General features: G+C 46.7%; 1 protein-coding gene across 1 annotated transcript in view; it reads right to left on the bottom strand.

Annotated features, from left to right (window-relative positions):
- Window positions 1-19,917: 19,917 nt before the first annotated feature.
- The window catches only part of DCLK3 (doublecortin like kinase 3), a 19,887-nt gene continuing 19,267 nt past the window's right edge, over window positions 19,918-20,537 (bottom strand). Inside the window, exon 8 of the mRNA XM_027835921.1 lies at window positions 19,918-20,138. Coding sequence (XP_027691722.1) covers window positions 19,918-20,138 — 221 coding nt within the window. The remainder of the gene's footprint in view (window positions 20,139-20,537) is intronic.

Genomic DNA, 20,537 nt, shown 5'->3' with positions numbered 1-20,537 from the left:
ACTAATACCTACCTCCCAGGATTATTGTATCAAATATATAGTGTTTTTGAAGCACTTTGTCAATGCTAATTATTATTATTATTATTATTATTATTATTATCACCACCATCATCATTGTTATGCAACATGCACCTGTCCTGGCTTCTTGTCCTGGTCACACTCCTGCTTGTTAATTTCCTTCCAAAAATGGGGGCTGCCTATACTGAGCACAGTATTTTGGGAGAGACCTGGGGGCTTCCTCTGCATCAGCGTCACACTGCAGAGAGACTTGGTACCAACAATCTGCAGGCCCCAGCTGAGGACTCCCCTCCTTCCTAGATGGGAGATGCCTGGCACCACATTTCCTCCCTTCTTCCTACTCTCAGGACACATCCCCTTAGACCCACACTTCACCAGTCTCCTGGGGCCCGACATCACTTCCCAGTGTGGTGTGGAAAGAGGACACTCGCATTTAAAGCCCACCTCCAGCACTCACTAGATGACTAGTCAGTGAAGTTTGCTCAGTTCTCTCATCCGCCAAATGTGAATCCCATTAGAGGAGCCCCTTTACAGGTTTGTTCTAAGAACCAAATGAGATAAATGTAGGGAAAATGGTTTTCAGGCCTCTAAGTGGTACAGAAAAGTCGGGCATTATCATTCTCCAAATGGCATTTCTTACTCATTAGAGTCTGCTACCAAATGGAACAAATCCCTGCCGTGGGCTTTGACTGCCGCGGCAGAGAGCCCCAGGAGGAAAATACTCACACGAACTGATCATCTGCAGCTGAAGGAAGGCAGAGTCAATTAGCCAAAGTCCATGGAGAGGAGAAGGGGAGCAGCGAGGGGGAGGTGGCAATGGGAGGCAGGAGCGAGGCCAGTTAAGAACCTGGTACTAATTTAAGCCTCTGACTCACCTCTCACAAAGACGCTGAGATGCTGCTTTGGGCTTTGTCTCAGAGGGTCTCAAAGTAGTTTATGAGTTCTTCCCTATGGTCACAGAAGAAGACAAATGGATTTTACCATTCTCGTTTTCAAAAGCAAGAGAATGAGAGAGATGCTAAATGATTTCCTGTGAGTCTCATGGTAAACACAAGAAATGGAGGTCAGCATGGTGAAGAGAAGCACTATGCCAGCCTCTTGCTTTCAGGCAGCCTGGATTTTCCACTCGTACACACTGGGCCCCTATAGTCATCAAGTCCACAAGACGCATGAAAGGCGGAGGTGTGAGTCAACATTCTAGTGCTACCAGTGGGAGACAAGCACAGCTATTATCCAACCTTGTCGAGGGTGATTATGGGACCAGTGAGAGAAAGCCCAAGGGCTAATCCCCTGGAGGGGGCTCAGACCCCTCCTTGGCACCCTACTAGCCTCTCCAAGACCTGGTTTCATCCTCAGCAAAATGGAGATAATAATACCTGCTGAACCCACCTCACGATAGCCAACAACCACCCAGACGACTGGATTAAGTGTTAAGGTGCTCTTGTCTTTTATTTCATGACCAATATGCAAACATCAGTCTGGCCATTGCACCATAGCCTGGTCACTGACCACACATGTCCTTCATACTCCTCCTCCTCCTCCTCCTCCTCTTACTGCTACTACTACTACTACTACCACCTAGCATTTATGTAGTGCTTTAAGGTTTACAAAGCACTCTACAAATATTATCTCATTTTATCCTCACAACTACCCAAATAATAGGTGCCATTATCATCCCCATTTTACAGTTGAAGAAGCAAACAGAGGTCAAAAGACTTGCCCAGGGACCAACAGCTAGTGAGTGTCTGAAGCCACATTTGAATTCGGGTCTTCCTGACTCCAGGTCCAGGGCTCTGTCCACTATGACACCACCTAGCTGCCTCTGTCAAGCACTTTTGTTCTCTCCACAAGGTCTAAAAAACTTTTTTTCAGTCCTTTTAGGGCTGAGTGGGTCTGCTGTTGCCACGAACATCCCTCATCCCCTTGGGCAGATAAACAGCGATCCTCTGTATCAGGGTGTCTCCAGACATCAGTGGTCCTCCCTAAGTTCTCCTCCAATGGCAGTTAACTGGTTGTCTATGGCTCTAAATTACAGAACTGGAGACGTTGCTGCATCACCTCACACTTTGCCAACTTAAGGTTAGACGTGCTCTTTTCACTCACGCTCCTCCTTCTAAATTTTTCAGACAAATGGGAAAGCCCCCTGTTGAATATCTAGGTATTTGGCCTATGGATTAAAACCCACAGAGGCTCAGAAAAGAGCCCCGATTGCGACCACCAGCGGCCAGCCCCACCCATCCCAGGGGACTCTCTAATTGTACAATGATCTCTGGCCCTGTTGGCTCCATGTTCCCTACTTCTGCCTGGAATTCTCATAAGCAAGAGCCATCATTTTATGTCTGTAGCCACTCAGACAAATCCAGTTAACATGAATTTGAGGCTTTTTAGGAGCAAAGTAATGACAGAAACTAGAGGGAAAGTCTTTGCCTCTCACTGAGTCTCCTCTATAGAGAGGAGGGAGAGAAGGTTAGGGACCCAGGAAAAGCTCAAGTGACATGAGAGGCCAGGGGCACCATGGGAAACACATGGGCCTGAGAGCCGGCTCATAATGTGGCCTCTGTCGTGTGTTTGATCGTGCCCCAGGACAAGCCACTTCCCTCTCTGGGTCTCAGTTTCCTCCTCTGAAAAGTGAAGGGGTAGATGAACTCACCTCTTAGGGGCCTTGATGGCTCTAAAATTCCCTGAGTGACAACGCCACAAACCCCACTCTACAGCCACCTTCCCCTCCCCCTACCTTTCGCCAAGGTTGGATTCACCAGCGGAGGGAATCTCTCTCAACCTTAGAGTTTGGACCAACTGCTTTACTCACGTGGATGTCGCTGCAGCTGTCCAGAGACAGCCCTGCCCACAGCTGTCTCTACTTGTCCCAGCAAAGTCCTGGAGCCTGCAGGATGCTGCCTCCCAGCCCCCCACTGCAGGGCAATCCAGGAGGGGGGCTGCCATCCTTCCCCCACTCCTCTTCATGGGCCTCTTCTTAAAGTCATGGCCATCTGCCTGCCTACCCACACTAGAGGAGTCCAAATCATTTCTCAGTATTTTAACGAAAGGAAGGAAAAGAGGGAAAGAGCTTCTGTAGGCCCCAAACAGAAACCTTGGGATTTGTATTAAGCTTGTTTTCCCAACGACGGCAAACTTCAGCATGTCAGTGATCTGTCCTTGATGATCCACAACCTTAGCTTTCAGTGGAATTCGAGAGGCACGCTCAACCCTCTGCCCCAACACTTAGACTGCAGAGATGCCAGCTCCACATTCCCTCCAAAGCATGGCCCCCAAAAGGACAGCTTTCCCCCCATTCTTTCTCCAACAAGCCTGGGTCCTGAGCAGAGACCATGGAATAAACCCCAGTCCCCACCTAGAAGTGAGATCTTCCTCAGCCTTGTAGCTACAAGCACCTGGCCAGGAGAGGGGAAGGAAGCCCAGCGAGTAAGAGCAGACCAGCGTGGACTCACCACCTGCACGTGCTCACACACTAAGAAGGGTCTGTCATGCGGGCTTAACGTTCTCCTAGTCCTTGTAGGATGGGCTGGAAGACCAGGAAGGTATGCTGGGCACAAATACACATAAAAGCCTAGCCAAAAACAAGAGTAACTCAGTGACCTTGCCTCATGGGCTGAATTTGGCTTTTATGCCTTTTTATTCCTCCCATTCATTTGCATGAGAGTTGAAAAACTTGCCTTCCCCCACCCTTTCCCGGTTACCCTTGGCAACAGGTTGGAAGACGGCATAAATGCATGCTGACTGAGAAATCACTTTAATCGTCAGAAATGAAGAAGAAAGTTACGTGGACTTTCCGATTTGAAGTCAGACAAACTCCTGACCGATGCTCTCCTTGATGACCTGGGGGAAAAACAGAATAAAATCCGAAGGCACTTGTTAGCTGGGCCAGCTTTGCTCAAAGGTTTTGGAGCCTAGGGCAGGAAATCTCTCTCTCTCTTTTTTTTAAGTGACTTACTTAGGGTCACACAGCTAGTAAGTGTCTAAGGTCAAATTTGAACTCAATTCCCCCAGAGCCAGTGAGAAAATCTCTTGCTGGTAACAAAATGCCCGTGCTTACCCGGTTTGGAGAGACCAAAGGCTCCTCTTTTTGAGGATGGCAGCACTCTGCCTTTTCTAAAAGAGCTATAGCAGAAAAGTCTCTGAGCTTGAGACTAACAGAGCCCTGGCAGAGCCTACTCTTCTGATGAGGAAGAGGAAGCATCCCCATAAAGGACTTTAGATGAGGCCAGAAGCTGGAGGGAGAGAGAAGCTTCATAACTTTGTGCCCAGTGAAGTTGAACCCGGGGCACAGCAGGGACCAGGGGAACAAGGGAGCCACAGCAAGTCTTAGACCTTTCTTTGTGTCCCTAGTATTTACCATACTGCCCGGCACGCAGTGGCTCTTAATAAAAGTTTATTGACTGACTAAGTGTGGTACAGGCAACATTTTGAGCCCAAGGCAAACTTCACACATATCACCGTACAAGTTCATTCTGGTAGATCGGTCGGCATCTTTGGGATCCTGACTCTGTCACCTCACATGAGAATGAATGAATGAGATGTTAAGCACTTTCTGCGTGTCAAGACCTGGGCTAATTGCTATTTATCCTAGCTTTTTCCAGATTCCCCAGATTGCAGAATCATACCAACCACACCGTGATCTAGGTGCCTAGCAACCATGTTGAACACAAGAAGGCCAAGGCCAACTGCGGTATAATTCTGGACGGCGCTCTCCAGCTCAATGAGGCCATTCCTTACGTACGTTCATTCACCTGGCTCTGTACCTGCCAGCGGTCCTAGCATCTCGCCCACACTGGTCTACCTAACGCTTTGCTGAAATGCAGGTGCACCGCATCCGTCGTCTCATGGCACAGTGCAAAGGATGCTGGAATTAAATACAGAGGAGGAAGCTCCAACCCCCGCGCGGTCACTTGGTACCTGGGTAACCTCAGTCAAGTTACTGCCCCTCTCTCTTCCTCATTAAAACGAGGGGGCTGAACTAAAGTCCCATCCAACTCTGAGCCTACAGCTGCCTGACCTGTCACTGTACTAACCTTGGTTTTTAAATACATTTTGTTTCCTTCTCCTTCCCTCTCTCTCCCCCTCTCAGACAGCATGCCCCCCCATAACAAAGGAAGGACCTTGCTTTTAAAAGAACACGAGGGTGTTTTGTCATTCTACTCTTACAGAGAGTTGCAAGATAGATGAAAATATGATGAGATGGATTTGGAACCAGTCAAATCACCAGACCCAAAGAATGGTCATTAATCACTCAAAGTCAACTTGAAAAGAGGTCTTGAAGGGTCACAGGAGTCTGGGATACTTAATAAGGTTACTAGTGACTTGGATAGAGGCTTAGATGGCATGTCCTTCAATGTGGCAGACGACACAAAGTCGGAAGGGTCATCTTGGATGACAGCATCCAAAAAGGGGTCCATAGGCTGAAACCAATCTAATCCAATCAAATGAATCTTAATGAGGATAAATATCAAGTCCCCAAGTACAAGGTCAGGGAAGCAGGGCCAGATAGCAGTTTATCAGGAAAACATCTCGAGGTTTCCCTGGATGGCACAGCTCAGTGTGAGTCAGCAATGTGCTATGAGGAAGCAAAGGGAATTTTGAGTCACCTTAAGAGACATCACTTCCAAGAATCAGAAATCAATAGTCTTTCTACATCGTTCCCTGGTCAGACTCCATCTGGAGCAATGAGTTCAGTCCTGAGGCCACACTTCAGGGAGGACTTTGATGAGATGGAAAATGTCCAGAGGGGGACAGCCAGAACATTGAAAAGGGTTCAAGTCATGCCACAGGAGGATGAATTGAAGGAACTGGAACTATTTAACCTGGAGAAGAGAAGGCTTAGGAAGGGGGATGATAATAACAATAGTGGTGATGATGATGATGGTGATGATGGTGATAATGGTGATGAAGATGGTAATCATTAGTGCTTATAGAACTCTCTGAGGTTCCAAAGTGCTTTACAAGTGTTATCTCATTTGCTCAGTGTTGGGTTCAAGGGGAATGAAGGGGAATGTCCCAGAGAAGAGGTTCTAAACTTGTTTTTCTTGGCCTCAGAAGGTATGACTAGAATAATAGGTGGATGATGAAAAGGAGAAAACTTAGGCCTGGTATAAAGAAAAACTTCTAAACTAAATAGAGCTACACAGAGCTCGCAAGAGGTACTCAAGGAGGTAGGGAGTTCCCCTCTGCTACCCCCCATCAAGCAAAGACTGGATGACTGCTTAAGAGGGGCATTGTTCAGGTCTGGATTTTAGCTCAGATGGCCATGGAGATCCCCACTCCTATTATGTTGGTTTTGAATGAATCCACCGATGTGAGGGCCATCTGGCTGCTACATCTGTCACTCCCTTGACCACCAGGGTTGATTTGGCAAATCTGGCTGGCTAAGTGGGTGTCTCCTTCCTCCTTCACTACTCCATGTGAATCCCTCCAAAATCTAAGCACTCAGGAGGCAGAGCCAAGATGGCAGAGTATAGGCAGGGACTCACCTGAGCTCTCCCCTAAACCCTTCCAAATATCTTTAAAAGATGACTCTAAACAAATTCCAGAGCAGCAGAACCCACAAAAAAGATGGAGAGAAACAAATTTCAAGCCCCAAACAACTTTGAAGGTCAGGTGGAACAGTCAGTTGCACCAGGGTGAGAGAGGAGCACAGTCCAGCTCAGGCCACACCAGCACAGACTGGGCCCCAGCAAATCAGGAGCAGGTCTCAGGGTGACTGAATCACCGGCAGTGGTTTCCAGACCTTTCAGCCCACAGACACCAAAGACAACTTAGAAGGTCAGCAGGAAAGGTCAATCAGACCCGAGCGATAGTGGAACTCAGTCTAGTGCAGGCCTAGCCTCAGAAACCAGTACTAGGCCTTGGGAGTGACTGAGTCACTGAGGGCTCCACTCACTGTACTGGGGTAGGGGTGAGAACCTTTCCCCAGTCTTCTAGATATGTCAGTGGAGCATAGAAACTGTCTATCATTCCCCCTTCTTCTCACTGCATTTATATGTGTTCAGTCTATTCTTCTTTGCAGTCATCCCTCTCTCCCATGACTGCCTTTGTTACACTTCTCCTGAACAATTCTTCATTCACATTGTGTTGTACACCCACCTTGAGCCTGCACATTGCCCTTGTAAGTAATTTCAAGTCTTTGGAAATGATTGTGTTCCATGACTCATATCCAAACAAGGTCACTGGCAGATTGTTGGAGTAAAAAAAAAAAACCAACTTGGCCTCTGTTCAGTGATAAGCTTGGGGGTCATTAAGAGAACTGCAATTTTCTAAAGGCCATTTAGGTTCCTTTCTACCACCTATCTAGTTATGGGTCCACATAATTATCAATTTAAAGTGTCTGTCAACTTGGGGAGGTGGAACCAATATGGCAGAGAGAAGCCAGGAAGTAGCCTGAGCTCTCCCCAGTTTCCCTTGGAAACAACATCAAATCAAGTCTCTAAATGGATTCTGGACAAAAAGACAGAGTGAAACAATTTTCCAGCCCAAGACAACTTAGAGGGATTTCAGGAAAGGTCTGCCTTACTTGGGTAAAAGGGGAATGCAGTCCAGCCCAGGTGGTGTCTGGGCAAGCCAGCGCAAGAGCGGGAGGCTCTTAGCCACAGAACTGATGAGCAACTGAGGCCCCTCAGTCCTGGCTCAGGAGGCCAGTGGTACAGAAGGCAAATTGTCAGCCCCAGAATCCCAGCACAAAAGTACAACCAGGCCAGGCCACCCCAGTGCGGTGGGCAAGCCACCAGCACTTGAGGCTCTGGCTCAGAAAATCAGTGACCAGGCCCCTGGCCCCCAGCACAAGAAGTGTGAGACATGCCCCCTGTGCTGCAGGAGCAGAGCTCAACTCTTAAAATGAGCAAAAATAACAAAAAGAGCCCTGACCATAGAAAGATACTATGGCGACAGGGAAGACCAAAACACAAACTCAGAAGAAGACAACAATGTCAAAATACCTACATGCGAAGCTTCAAAGGGGAATATAAATTGGTCTCAAGCCAAAAAAGTCCACTTAGAAGAGCTCAAAAAAGATTTTAAAAATCAAGTAAGAAAGGTGGAAGAAATATTGGGAAAAGAAATGAGAGTTATGCAGGAGAATTATGAACAAGAGTCAACAGCTTGGAAAAGGAAGCACAAAAAAAATTGACTGAAGAAAACAACTCCTTTAAAAGTAGAATTGGCCAAATGGAAAAGAAGGTACAAAAGCTCACTGAAGAAAATAATTCCTTGAAAATTAGAATTGGGCAAATGGAAGCTAATGACTTTATGAGACATCAAGAATCAGTCAAACAAAATCAAAAGAATGAAAAAAAATAGGAGAAAATGTAAAATACCTCACTGGAAAAACAACTGACTTGGAAAATAGATCTAGGAAAGATAATTTAAGAATTATTGGACTACCTGAAAGCCATAATCAAAAAAAAAAAAGAACCCGTACAGCAAGGTTGTGTCTAGAAATTATCAAGAAAAAAAGTTACCAAAAAAAATTATCCTAGAACCAGAGAGTAAAATAGTAATTGAAAGAATCCACCAATCACCTCCTGAAAGAGACCACAAAATGAAAACTCCAAGGAATATTGTAGCCAAATTCCAGAATTATTCAGTCAAGGAGAAAATACTGTAAGCATTCAGAAAGAAATAGTTTAAATATCAAGGAGCCACAGCCAGGATTACACAGGACTTAGCAGCTTCTGCATTAAAGGATATAAAATAAACTCATATGAATCAATCAGTATTCTATATATTATCCACAAAGCCCAGCAGCAAGAGATAGAAAGAGAAACTCCATTTAAAATAACTATAGACAATATAAAATATTTGGGAGTCTGCCTGCCAAGACAAACCCAGGAACCATATGAACACAATGACCAAACACTTTGCACACAAATAAAGTCATATCTAAACAATTGAGAAAATACCAATTGCTCATGTGTAGGCTGATCTAATATAATAAAAATGACAATTTTACCTAAATTAATTTACTTATTCAGTGCCATACCAATCAAACTACCAAAAATTATTTTATAGAGCTAGAAAAAATAATAAGAAGATTCATCTGGAAGAACAAAAGGTCGAGAATATCAAGGGAATTAATGAAAAAAAAATGCAAAGGAAGGTGGCCTGGTCATACCAGATCTAAAGCTATATTATAAAGTGGCAATCATCCAAACTATTTGGTACTGGCTAAGAAATAGGGTGGTGGAGTAGTGGAATAGGTTAGGTACACAAGACGCAGTAGTAAATGACTGCTAGTAGTAAATAGCCTGTTGTTTGATAAACCCAAAGACTTCAGCTTCTGGGATAAGAATTCATTATATGACAAAAGCTGCTGGGAAAACTGGAAAATAGTATGGCATAGACCAACATCTTACACCCTATACCAACATAAAGTCAAAATGGGTAAGTGATTTAGATAGAAAGGGTGATACCATAAGCAAATCAGGAGAGCAAGGAATAGTCTACCTGTCAGATCTATGGAGAAGGGGAAAATTTATGACCAAACAAGGGACAGAAAACATCATTAAATGCGAAATGGATAATTTTGATTACATTAAATTGAAAAGATTTTGCACAAACAAAACCAACGCAACTAAGATTAGAAGGAAAGCAGAGAGCTATAAAACAATTTTTGTAACGAATGTTTCTGATAATGGTCTCATTTCTCAACTATATAAAGAACTGAGTCAAATTTGTAAGAATACAAGTCATTCCCCAATCAATAAATGGTCAAAGGATATGAACAGGCAGTTTGCAGATGAAAAATTAAAGCTATCTATGGTCATATGAAAAAATGCTCTAAATCACGATTGATTAGAAAAATGCAAATTAAAACAACTCTGAGGCACACCTCACACACCTATCAGATTAGCTAATATGACAGAAAAGGAAAATGATAAATGTTGGAGAAATTGTAGGAAAATCGGAACACTAATGTATTGTTGGTAGAGTTGTGAACTGATCCAACCATTCTGGAGAGCAATTTGGAACGGTGCTCAAAGGGCTATAAAAATATGCATACCCTTTGACCCATCAATAGCACTTCTAGGTCTATATCCTAAAAAGATCATAAAGAAGGGGAAAGGATGCACATGTACAAAAATATTTATAGCAGCTATTTTTGTGGTGGCAAAGAATTAGAAATTGAGGGGATGCTCATCAGTTAGGGAATGGCTGAACAAGTTGTGGTATATGAATGTAATGGAATAATGAAATCATAAGAAATGATGAGCAGGCAGATTTCAGAAAGACTTACTTGAACTGATGCTGGGTGAAGTGAGCAGAACCAGGAGAACCTTGTACGCAGAAACAGCCACATTGTGCGATGACCAGCTATGATAGACTTAGGTCCTCTCATCAGTACAATGATCCAAGACAATTCCAAAAGACTCATGATGGAAAATGCTATCTACATCTAGAGAAAGAATTAAGAAGTTTGAATGCAGATCGAAGCATACTATTTTCAATTTTGGGGTTTTTTTCCATTCTCGTGGTTTTTCCCTTTTGTTGTGATTCTTTTCTCACAGTATGGCTAATGTGGAAATATATTTAACATGATTGTACATGTATAATCTATATCAGATTGCTTGCTGTCTTGGGGGAAGGGATGGGAGGGAGGGAGAAAAATTTGGAACTCAAAGTCTTACAAAAATGAATGTTGAAAACTATTTTTATGTGTAATTGGAAAAAAATAAAATACTATGAAGTACAAAAAATAAAATTCTATCCTCAGGGGAAAAAAAGAAATGATAAAGCCCAGAGAAGAGGAGAATTCAAGATGTGAGAGCTGAGTTTAGTACTTGAAAAGATTGCCTTGAGGAAAAAGAATTGGATTTGCTCTGCCTGGACAGAAGACAGAACCAGGAATAATGGGTGAACATTGTAAAAGGCAAATTTAGACCCAATGACAAGACAACCTTCCTAACCACGAGAGCTACCCAAAAATGGAAGGGGCTGCTTCAGGAGGTATGGAGTGCCCCTCTACCAGGCTCAGGGAGGGCGAGAAGGTTGTGTATGTTCTAGGTTATCCAAGGATTCTCATTCTGTCAGATTGGACGACAGCTTCTCGGTGGTCCCTCCACCTTGGACAGTATGAGATTTTGCTGGTCTGAGCTGTGCAGACCAATAGTGAGGAAACAATGTGCTGGCTGAACCAGGGATCCAGGTAGGCAGGGCTCAGATCTCAGAGAACAACCATAACAACAACAGCAAACATCAATAATAATAACAATAACTCCCATTTCTCTACTAAGCACTTTCCATCCATTATCTCATTTGGCCTACCCAACGAGCTCAGTATTGCAAGGGTTATTATCCTCCTTTTCTAGGTGAATGACATACTACGGCTTACTTATCTATGATAATAAATACTTATTCAGACAGTTAATAAGTGCCTTAGATGGTATTCATCCCAAGGTGTCTACTGGTCCCAAGTCCACTTCTCTCTCCACCCCCACTGCCGTACAACCTATGAAGATGCACTAAATGGGAGAAAGGAAGGAGGGAAGAATAAGGGGAAGGAAGGAAGGAAGGAAGGAAGGAAGGAAGGAAGGAAGGAAGGAAGGAAGGAAGGAAGGAAGGAAGGGAGGGAGGGAAGGAGGGAGGGAGGGAGGAAGAAGTGAGGGAGGGAGGCAACAGGGAGGGAGGGAAAGAAGGAAGGAAGGGAGGAAGGAAGGAAGGAAGGAAGGAAGGAGGGAGGGAGGAAAAGAAGAGAGGGAGTATGGAGGGAGGGAAGGAAGGAGAGAGGGAAAGAAGGAGAGAGGAAAGGATGGAGGGAGGGAGGAAGAACTCTGTACTGGCTCCAGAAATCAAATGGGCTGGACAGGGCTAAGAAGAGGGTCTCTCAGACCTGATCAGTTCTGGATGGTTTCTAGTCTTTCGCGTCAGAGCCTCCAGATGCACAGGGCCTCTGTCCTTTACAAGGGAACAAAACAGCCTCCTGTTAGCATAGGAGAGTTCTCTTCCCTGAGAAAAGCAGGAGAAGGCACCCCAGCTCTATGCCCCCAGTCCCTTCACAGAGCAGTCATGGGACAAAGCAGGGAAAGAAACAGAGCAGCAAGATATCCACTGGAGAAGAGTCTGAGACACTGGACCCCGTTCCACGACACTGGAGAAGTGGCCCCACGGGGGCTGTTGCTTGGGCCTCTTTTCTGTCATCCACAAACATGCCTGCCCTGCCCTGTCCAGCCTGCCTCCACAGGGAGCCAGGGCCCTTTCCCCTCTCGCAGTGGTTATAGATTAAACGATCTCATAGACAAATTGGTTGTTTCCACATTTGGCATGCGGCTGGCTTTGAGTCCTGACATTCTGTCATCACCTTTAATGAGATATCGACCTCCTTGTAACCCAGGCGGAAAATTCCACTCTGTCAGTCAGGCTAAAAATCCTCTGAGACTTCAGCCCCTGGCCCTCAAAAAGGAAGCTAAGGAAAGGATTGGGGTGGGGTGAGCCTGACTGCTGCCCCTCCCCCTCAGTCAGAAGCCTGCAGGCGGCTTCCCACCAGAGCATGTGCTGTTTCTCCACCAGCCCACCTCCCGTTCTTGTACCAGACCAAGTGCTCCGAGGAATCAGTCTCTAGGCATCTGCTCAGAATCCTGCAGGATGGCCAGGGAGGCTGTCTGTGCCCAGGATGAGGGAGGCACCCTTAGCCACAGAGCAGCATATCTTTGCCATCTGGTCTTGTAGAAATGTACCAGTGAGGAAAGGAGAATGGTTCTGGGACTAGGGTGGAGTCTCCTAAGACCCTGGTGAGAGTAGGGAGGCCCCGGTCACCACCACCCAGCCCCAGCCCTCCTTCTGGGCTTCGTCCACACCTGACTAGAGGTGTGTCTGGTCAGTGCGCAGAACAGGCACAGCTGGTGGAGGTGCCCAGCGCCTCCGCTGATGTGGGTCAGCCCTGCCCTCTGGTGGCTCCCAGAGGCAGCTCAGCCTCGGGATCTGCAGAGCAAAAGCTGACCTGGGACCAAACCGGAGAAGCAGCATGGCTCGTTCTTAGGAAATTCTGGGCCATCCCCACCAGGCCTGCGCCCATAGCACCCAAGGCCAGCCAGCACCTGGACTCAGGCTGTTCTGCTCCACTGCACTTCCAACCAGCCAGAACCAGCCCCTGAGTGGCTGAGCGAACCCTAGAGGGTGCAGTCGCTCAAGCAACCAGTGTGTATTCAGCGCCGGCTCGGTGCCAGGCACTGCCCTAGCTAGAGGAAAAAAGTGAGACCTTCCCTGTGCTCCCAGTGCTAACGCTGGACAGGGATAAGCAGCACGTGCATGCAGAAACCATCCAAGGTCATTCCCACGGCAGCGAGGGGGCGCCACGTTGCTTGGAGTCAGCAGGACCTGAGTTTGAATCTGTCCTCAGACTAGCTATGGAGCCCCAGGAAAGTCACTTCACCGCTGTCTGCCTCAGTTTCTTCATTGTAAAATGGAGGGGATGATAGCACCTCCCTCCTAGGGCTGTTGAGAACATCAAATGAGATCCTATTTTTAAAGGGCTTAGCACAAGGCCTGGCACACAGTAGGTGCTTGATAAATGCTCGTTTCCTTTCCTCCTTCATTCCACCCATCATTCATTGAAAGACAAGCAGAGGCCACTGTCAGTGCAGAGGGGCCTCCCGCTGGAGCTTGAGGTAACAGCGCCACCTCCTGGTAAGGCCCTGAAAGCACTTGGGATGCTCCCAGGACGCGAGGAGTCCTCAAGGCATTTGAGGGGTTGGTAGCCTCCTCCATGGTGAGCCCTTTTCCCGCTGTGCCCTTAAAAACGCGAGGTCAGAAAACAAAGGAGGAGGGATCCTAGAAAGGGCTATCCTCCTACTCAGAATAATAGCTGGCACCTATCTAGTGAGGGAAGTTTTGAAGACCAATTTACCCATGTTCTCCTTTGCTCCTCCTGATGGGAGGGAGTCATGAATAATCAGCCTAGAAAGAAGGCCTTCTGTGCCCAAGAGGGAAGTGTGCACTTCATCCTTGAGGCACCAGGCAGACCCTGGCTCTTCTGGAGAAGATGAGTGCTGTGATCACATCTGAACTTTAACTTCAACAGCTTTGACAGCCGGGGGAGAGAGAATCGGCAGCAGGCTAGACTAGGCTAGGCACTAGGCTGGGAGCCCACTCAGTAATGAGCAAGATACAACAAACTGGCCCCTTCTGCAGTCAAAGTAAGCCCTCAGCTTTTCCTTCTCTGGACATTTAATTCAATGAGGCTTTACAGGAGAGGCACAGATGGGACAGTGTCCCAGATGTCTCCACACCCTGGCTCATGCATTCAGGATGCAAGGAGAGGGGGAACGAGAGCCCAGCGGAGCTGGGGTCAGCTAACTTTTGGGGGTGGTGACACATGGAGTTAACTAGATCCCCACCACTCCCAACCATGTCCCTCTTAAACTCTCTGGTCCAGCCCATCTCAGTTAAAGAAATTCAGTTCCTGGAGGGCAGAGCCAAGATGGCAGAGAAAAGGCAAGGACTCTCCTGCATTCTCCCAAATTCCCCTCCAAACAAATTTAAATAATGCCCGAAAACAAATTCTGGAGTGGCAGAACCCACAAAAGAATGGGGTGAAACAACTTTCCAGCCCAAGACAATTTAGAAGGTCAGCAAGAAAGGCTTGCTGCACCAGGATGAGAGTGGAATGAAGCCCAGAACAGGGAACATTTGGGCAAATGAGCAGCAGGCCATAGGGACGACTGAACTGGTGGCAGCAGCTTCTGGAACTCTCAGCCCACAGCCTTCAAGGGGGTCAGACAACTGGTCAGAAGGAGATTGCAGGGGTCGTTTTGCTGGCACTGGGTTCAGGACTCTGTGGCATTGCCCGTACTCAGAGCTCAGTCACAGTCCTGGAGTGAAAAGGGGCACTAATACACGAAAGCTTGTGACCACAGGGGAGCAGGGAACCCGGGGCAGAAAAGAGTGTTTGTGGTCACTTACAGACCAGAGCACAGGTCAGGAGAGTAGTAAAACACATCTCTCCTTAGATCAGACCACTTTGGAAAAATGGGAAACTCACAGACCCCCAGAACTAGCTCTGAAAACAGCTGCACAAAAAAAACCTGAAGCTTGGGATAGCACCACCTCCCTCCCAGGAGCAGAGTCTAAGTTTAACATCAAGTTAAAAGTTAAGAAATAGGCTGGAAAAGATGAGCAGACAACATAGAAAGTTACCGTGGTGACAGGGAAGATCAAAACACAAACTCAGAAGACAACAAAGTTAAAGCTACTACATTCAAAACCTGCCCCCCCTCAAAAAAATGTGAATTGATCTCAGGCCCAAAAAGAATTCCTGGAAAAACTCAAACAAGATTTTAACAATCAAATAAGAGAGGTAGAGAAAAAATTCAGAAAAAAAAATGAGAGTGATGCAAGAAAATCATGAAAAAAGAGTCAAATACTCTGTAAAGGAAGCACACAAAAAAAATACTGAGGAAAATAACACCTTAAAAAAACAGAATAGGTCAAATGGTAAAAGAAGCACAAAATTTCACTGAAGAAAAACTCCTTAAATACTAGAATTGGCCAAATGGAAAAGGAAGCACAAAAGCTCACTGAAGAAAATAATTCCTTAAAAATTAGAATTGAGTAAGTTGAAACTAAATTTTTAAAAATCAAAAAAATGGGGAAAAAAGAAGAAAATGTGAAATATCTCATTGGAAGAAAACAACTGACCTGGAAAATAGATTGAAGAGAGATAATTTAAGAATTATTAGACTACCTGAAAGTCATGACAAAAAAAAAAGAGCCTGGGCATCACCTTTCAAGAAATTATCAAGGAAAACTGCCCTGATATTCTAGAACCAGAGGGTAAAATAGAAATGGAAAAAATCCAGCGATCACCTCCTGAAAGAGATCCCAAAAGGAAAACTCCCAGGAATATTACAGCCAAATTCCAGAGTTCCCAGGTCAAGGATTAAGAATAGCAAGCTGTCAGAAAGAAACGACTTAAATATCATGGAGCCACAGTCAGAATAATGTAAGATTTAGCATATTGTGTATTAAAGAATCAGAGGGCTTGGAATATGATATTCTGGAGGGCAAAAAAGCTAGGATAACAACTAAGAATTACCTGCCCAACAAGAGTATAATCCTTCCAGGGGAAATTGAACATTTAATAAAATTGGGGACTTTCAAGCATTCCTGACAAGAAAACCAGAGCTGAATGAAAATTTGGTTTTTAAATACACGACTCAAGAGAAACATAGAAACATAAACAAGAAAGAGAAATCATAAGGGTTTCAATAAGGTTAAATTTTTTACATTCCAATATAGGAAGATGATACTGGTAACTCCTAAGAACTTTCTTATTATTGAATACAATGGGATGATACCTAAAAAATTAAATTAAGGGGTAAGAAAGAGGAATGCCTGGTCATCCCCCTATGCTGGAATGCACTCTATCCCTGCTCCTGCCTCGGACTTTCTTTCTTCCTTCAAACGCAGCACGAGCAGCATCTTCCCCATGAAGCCTTTTCTGATCCCCCTGTTAGTGACCCCCCCAACCTTTTACTGAACTCCCATCTATTTATCTGTACTGCTTGTCGTGATCCTCTGCTGTACACATTTATATATGCACCTGCTCCCTCCCCCATGAGGATGTCAGCTCCAGGAGGGCAGATCCTGCTTCATTCTTTGGACTTCTATTACCAGCACCTGACAGTGCCTGGCACACAGTCAGCACTTCATAAATGCTGATTGATTGGCTCTGGATACTTCATTTTGACTCTGAATCTTTTTTATTCTATGAAATGCACCTATTACCATTGATGGAGAATTATTAAGAGGAAAGTGAATATTTGTAGTAGCTCTTTTTGTGGTGGCTAAGAATTGGAAATTGAGAAGATGCCCATTAATTGGGGAATGGCTGAATAAGTTGTGGTATATAATTATGATGGAAGATTATTGTGCCACAAGGAATAACAAGCAGGATGATTTATGAAAAACCTTGAAAGACTTACATGAACTGATGCAGAGTGAAGCGAACAGACTCAGGAGGACATTGTACACAGTCACAGCAACATTGTTGGATGAAGAACTATGAATGACTCAGCTCTTCTCAACAATGCAACGATCCAAGATAATCCCAAAGGCTCATGATGAAGCATGCTATCCACCTCCACGGAAAGAACTGATATTGTCTGAATATAGACTGAAGCACACTAGTTTTCACTTTCTTTCCTTCTTTCTTTTTTGTTTGAGTCTTCTTGTACAAAATGGCTAATATGGAAATGTTTTATATGATTGCACATGTATAACCTATATCAGATTGCTTACTGTCTCAGAAGGGGAAAGTGAAGGGAAGGAGGAATAGAATTTGGAACTCAAAATTTTTAAAAAAAATTTTAATTGTTTTAACATGTAAATGGGGGAAATAAGATTATTTTAAACAAAAGAGGAAAGGGAAGGGAAGCAAAAGGAGTTGGGGGGGCAGAATGGAAAGGGAGGAAGCGGGAGTAAGGAATAAACATTTTTATAGCATCTACTGTGTGCCAGGCACTGTGCTAAGTGCCGTACAAATATTCTCTCATTTGATCTCATTTGAAGTAGGAGCTCTTTCCAGTTTGGTGGGATTGCCAGGCTTGCTCTCACCACCATCACTGGCACAGGTTTTGGGAGCCCAAGGTCATTGCTTCTCTCCTTTTCCTCCAAAGTAATGTAGGGAATGCTCATTACCGCAAGTCTGGCCGCAGGGTCAGGATTGCTTGTGGCTACAACAGAGCAGAATTCACTGAGGTTTGCACTGGAGGGACAGGAAGCCCCTGGAAGTAGTGGCCTCCCCTTCAAGCAAACACGGGATGGGCTCCTCTCTGGGAGGCTGGAGAAGAGATTCCTGTCCAGGCATAAGTGGCTGGCTTCCGATGTCCCATCCAGCTCTGAGACCCTGAGAGTCAGTGACCTGGCCTCCTGGTGAAAGGCCAGGCTATGCTCAGTGCCAGGTAAGGAGAGTCAGACCAGCAAATTTGGAGATGTTTTTAAAGCTACACTCCGGCTCCCATCTTCATGCCTCGGGACTGGTCATCCCTCAGACCTGCAAAGCTCTCCCTCCTCACCTCTACCCCCTGCTCCCTTCAAGCCTCAGCTCATGCGCTGCCTTCTCCATGAGACCTCCCAGCTGCCAGCTCCGTGCTCTCTGAAGTTCCCTTTGAGCTACTTTGTGTCCATCATTAAATCACCCAACAAGCCTTGGTTAAGCACCTATTATGTGACAAGCACCGGGCAGTTAAAGGCAAAGGGCTCTCACACTCTAATGGGGGGGGGGGGGCAACATGCAAACAACTGTGTTCAAACACTCAGAGAGACAGGATGAGTTGGGAAACAAATCGAGGGAGGGGGCCTAAGATTAGGGAGGCCTGTGGGGTTTTAGGTGGAGGGAGAAGAGAGAGCATGCCAGTGAAAATGCCCAGGGCGGGGAGGTGGCAGGAGGCCGGTGTGACCAGAGCGCAGCATGTTGTCCCCCCATCAGAGCGTGAGCCCCTGGAGAGCGGGGGCGCTGGCATTTTTGGTTTTGTGCCTGGCCCAGAGCAGTCGTTCAGTGATTGCCAGCTGATGGATTCTTCCGGGGCAGTGGGGAGCATCTAGGGATGCCCCGTATAAAGGCGGGCCAAGAACAAAGGAGTGCCCGCGATTTGGGGGCTGGGGGAAGGGGGGAGCAGGGGACACCGAATCGTTGCTTTCCTGGGCAGGACTCGAGCCAAGCAGCAAGAAGACACGTCCTTAAGCTCGGTGGGGGCCCAAAGAGTCCCCCACGGGATCATCGCACCTCCCACGCCCAGTATTGTGCTGCGGAGTGATTCTGTACCTCCGGAAGGGCAGAGCTGGGAGGGGGAGGGGCAGAGCTGGGAGGGGAGGGGCAGGGCCACGGAGGGGGAGGGGCAGAGGCGGAGGGCAGAGCTGGGAGGGGAGGGGCAGAGCTGGGGGGGAGGGGCAGAGGGGGGGGGGGGGGGCGGAGGGGGGAGGGGGGGGGCAGGGCCAGGGAGGAGGAAGCAAAGCAGAAGCCACAATGCGCTTTTGTGAAACTCTTTATTCCTCAGAGAGTCCCGGATTGTACCCCTGCACGCTGGCTCAGGGCGCAGCTCGGGCCGTGGCTCCGGCCTTTCCCTGCTCAGCACTGACTTCCACACGTTACACCTGAAGTTCATTACAAAGGGTCCCAAACCATCCTGTTACTCTGTGACAATTACGGTAACAAAGTCATCAGCAAAGTGACTTAAACATTTTAAAAGTTCCAGGTTTTAAATACTTCAGATACATAAAACAATTTAATTCAACAAACATTTGTGAGGTGCCTGTTAGGTACAAGGCACTGGGACACGAGGACGCCCTCAAGGGGCTTACCATTTGCTGGGGGGGTGTGGAAGAGACAGACATGTGGGGAGAGAGAACGGCTTGTCTGCACCATTGCTGAAGGCGAATCTCTCTCTGCTTCTCTCCCTCTGTCTCTGTTTCTGTCTCTCTCCCCTCTCTCTCTCCCCTCTCTCTCTCTCTCTCCCTCTCTCTCTCTGTCTCACTGTCACTCTCACTCTCTCTCTTCTCTCTGTCTCTGTCTCTGCCTCTCTCCTCTCTTCTTTCTCTCTGTCTCACTGTCTCTCTGTCTGTCTCTGCCTCTCCCCTCTTCTGTTCTCTCTCTCTGTCTCTCTGTCTCTCTCTCTCTCCCTCTCCCTCTCCTCCTCTTCCCCCTCCCCCCTCTCTCCCCCACTCCCTCTCTCTTCTCTGTCTCTCTGTCTCTGTGTCTCTCACCCCCTCTCTTCTCTGTCACGATCTCTCAATCTCTCTGCCTCTTCTTCCCCTCTTTTTCCCCTCCCTCTCTCCCTTTTTCTGACCATTTTTTTGTCTCTCTCTCTCCACACACACATACCCCACAATCCCCCCCCATCTATCTCTGCCTCTGTGGGTTTGTCTGCCGCTTCCCTAAGGGCAGGCCCTCGAGGCTGTTCACAGACACAGGGCGGCCCCTCTCCCCTGTGTGTCTCCTTGCGGGGCATTCCTGCCCTGGCTCCTGGAGGGGAGCTCACTGGCCGCTGTCATGCCTGTCTGCAGGCTAACAGGGTTGGCCTTCCCAGTAGCCTTGATCCACGGATGCTCAAGAACTTGGTGGGCCGTGTAGCGCTTCTTGGGGTCCACCAGCAGCAGCTGGCGCACCAGATCCTTGGCAGCTGTTGGAGAATCACAGAGAAAAGAAAAGAGAAGGCAGAGTGGGCTCCTGGGTGTGAGGGCACTGTCTTGTGGAGGCAGTAGTACTACTGTTTGCTTTCTAGATTCCCAGGAGTGTTACGTGTTCTGTTCAGTGACTTGTCCAAGGTCACACAGCTAGCAAGTGTCTGAGGCAGAATTCAGACCTAGGTTTCCTTGACTCCACCCCCAGCATGCCTTGACCAGATGTCAAGAGCCACCTTGACATTTCCTTTCCTTGATGCACGAGGTGCCGCAATTCCCCCTCACACTCCCAGACCTCACCTTAATTCCATATGAGCACCAGAGAGGTCCCCAACTGTTCTGAGGTGTCTGTCTACCTGGTCATGCAATGAAACTCTCTCTCTCTCCCTCTCTCTCTC

This window comes from Vombatus ursinus, unplaced genomic scaffold (assembly GCF_900497805.2).
Source record: "Vombatus ursinus unplaced genomic scaffold, bare-nosed wombat genome assembly UNPS02014817.1, whole genome shotgun sequence".
Classification (NCBI taxonomy): Eukaryota; Metazoa; Chordata; class Mammalia; order Diprotodontia; family Vombatidae; genus Vombatus; species Vombatus ursinus.
The sequence above is the reverse complement of the archived record's forward strand: the minus strand, read 5'-3'. Positions and strand labels throughout refer to the sequence as shown.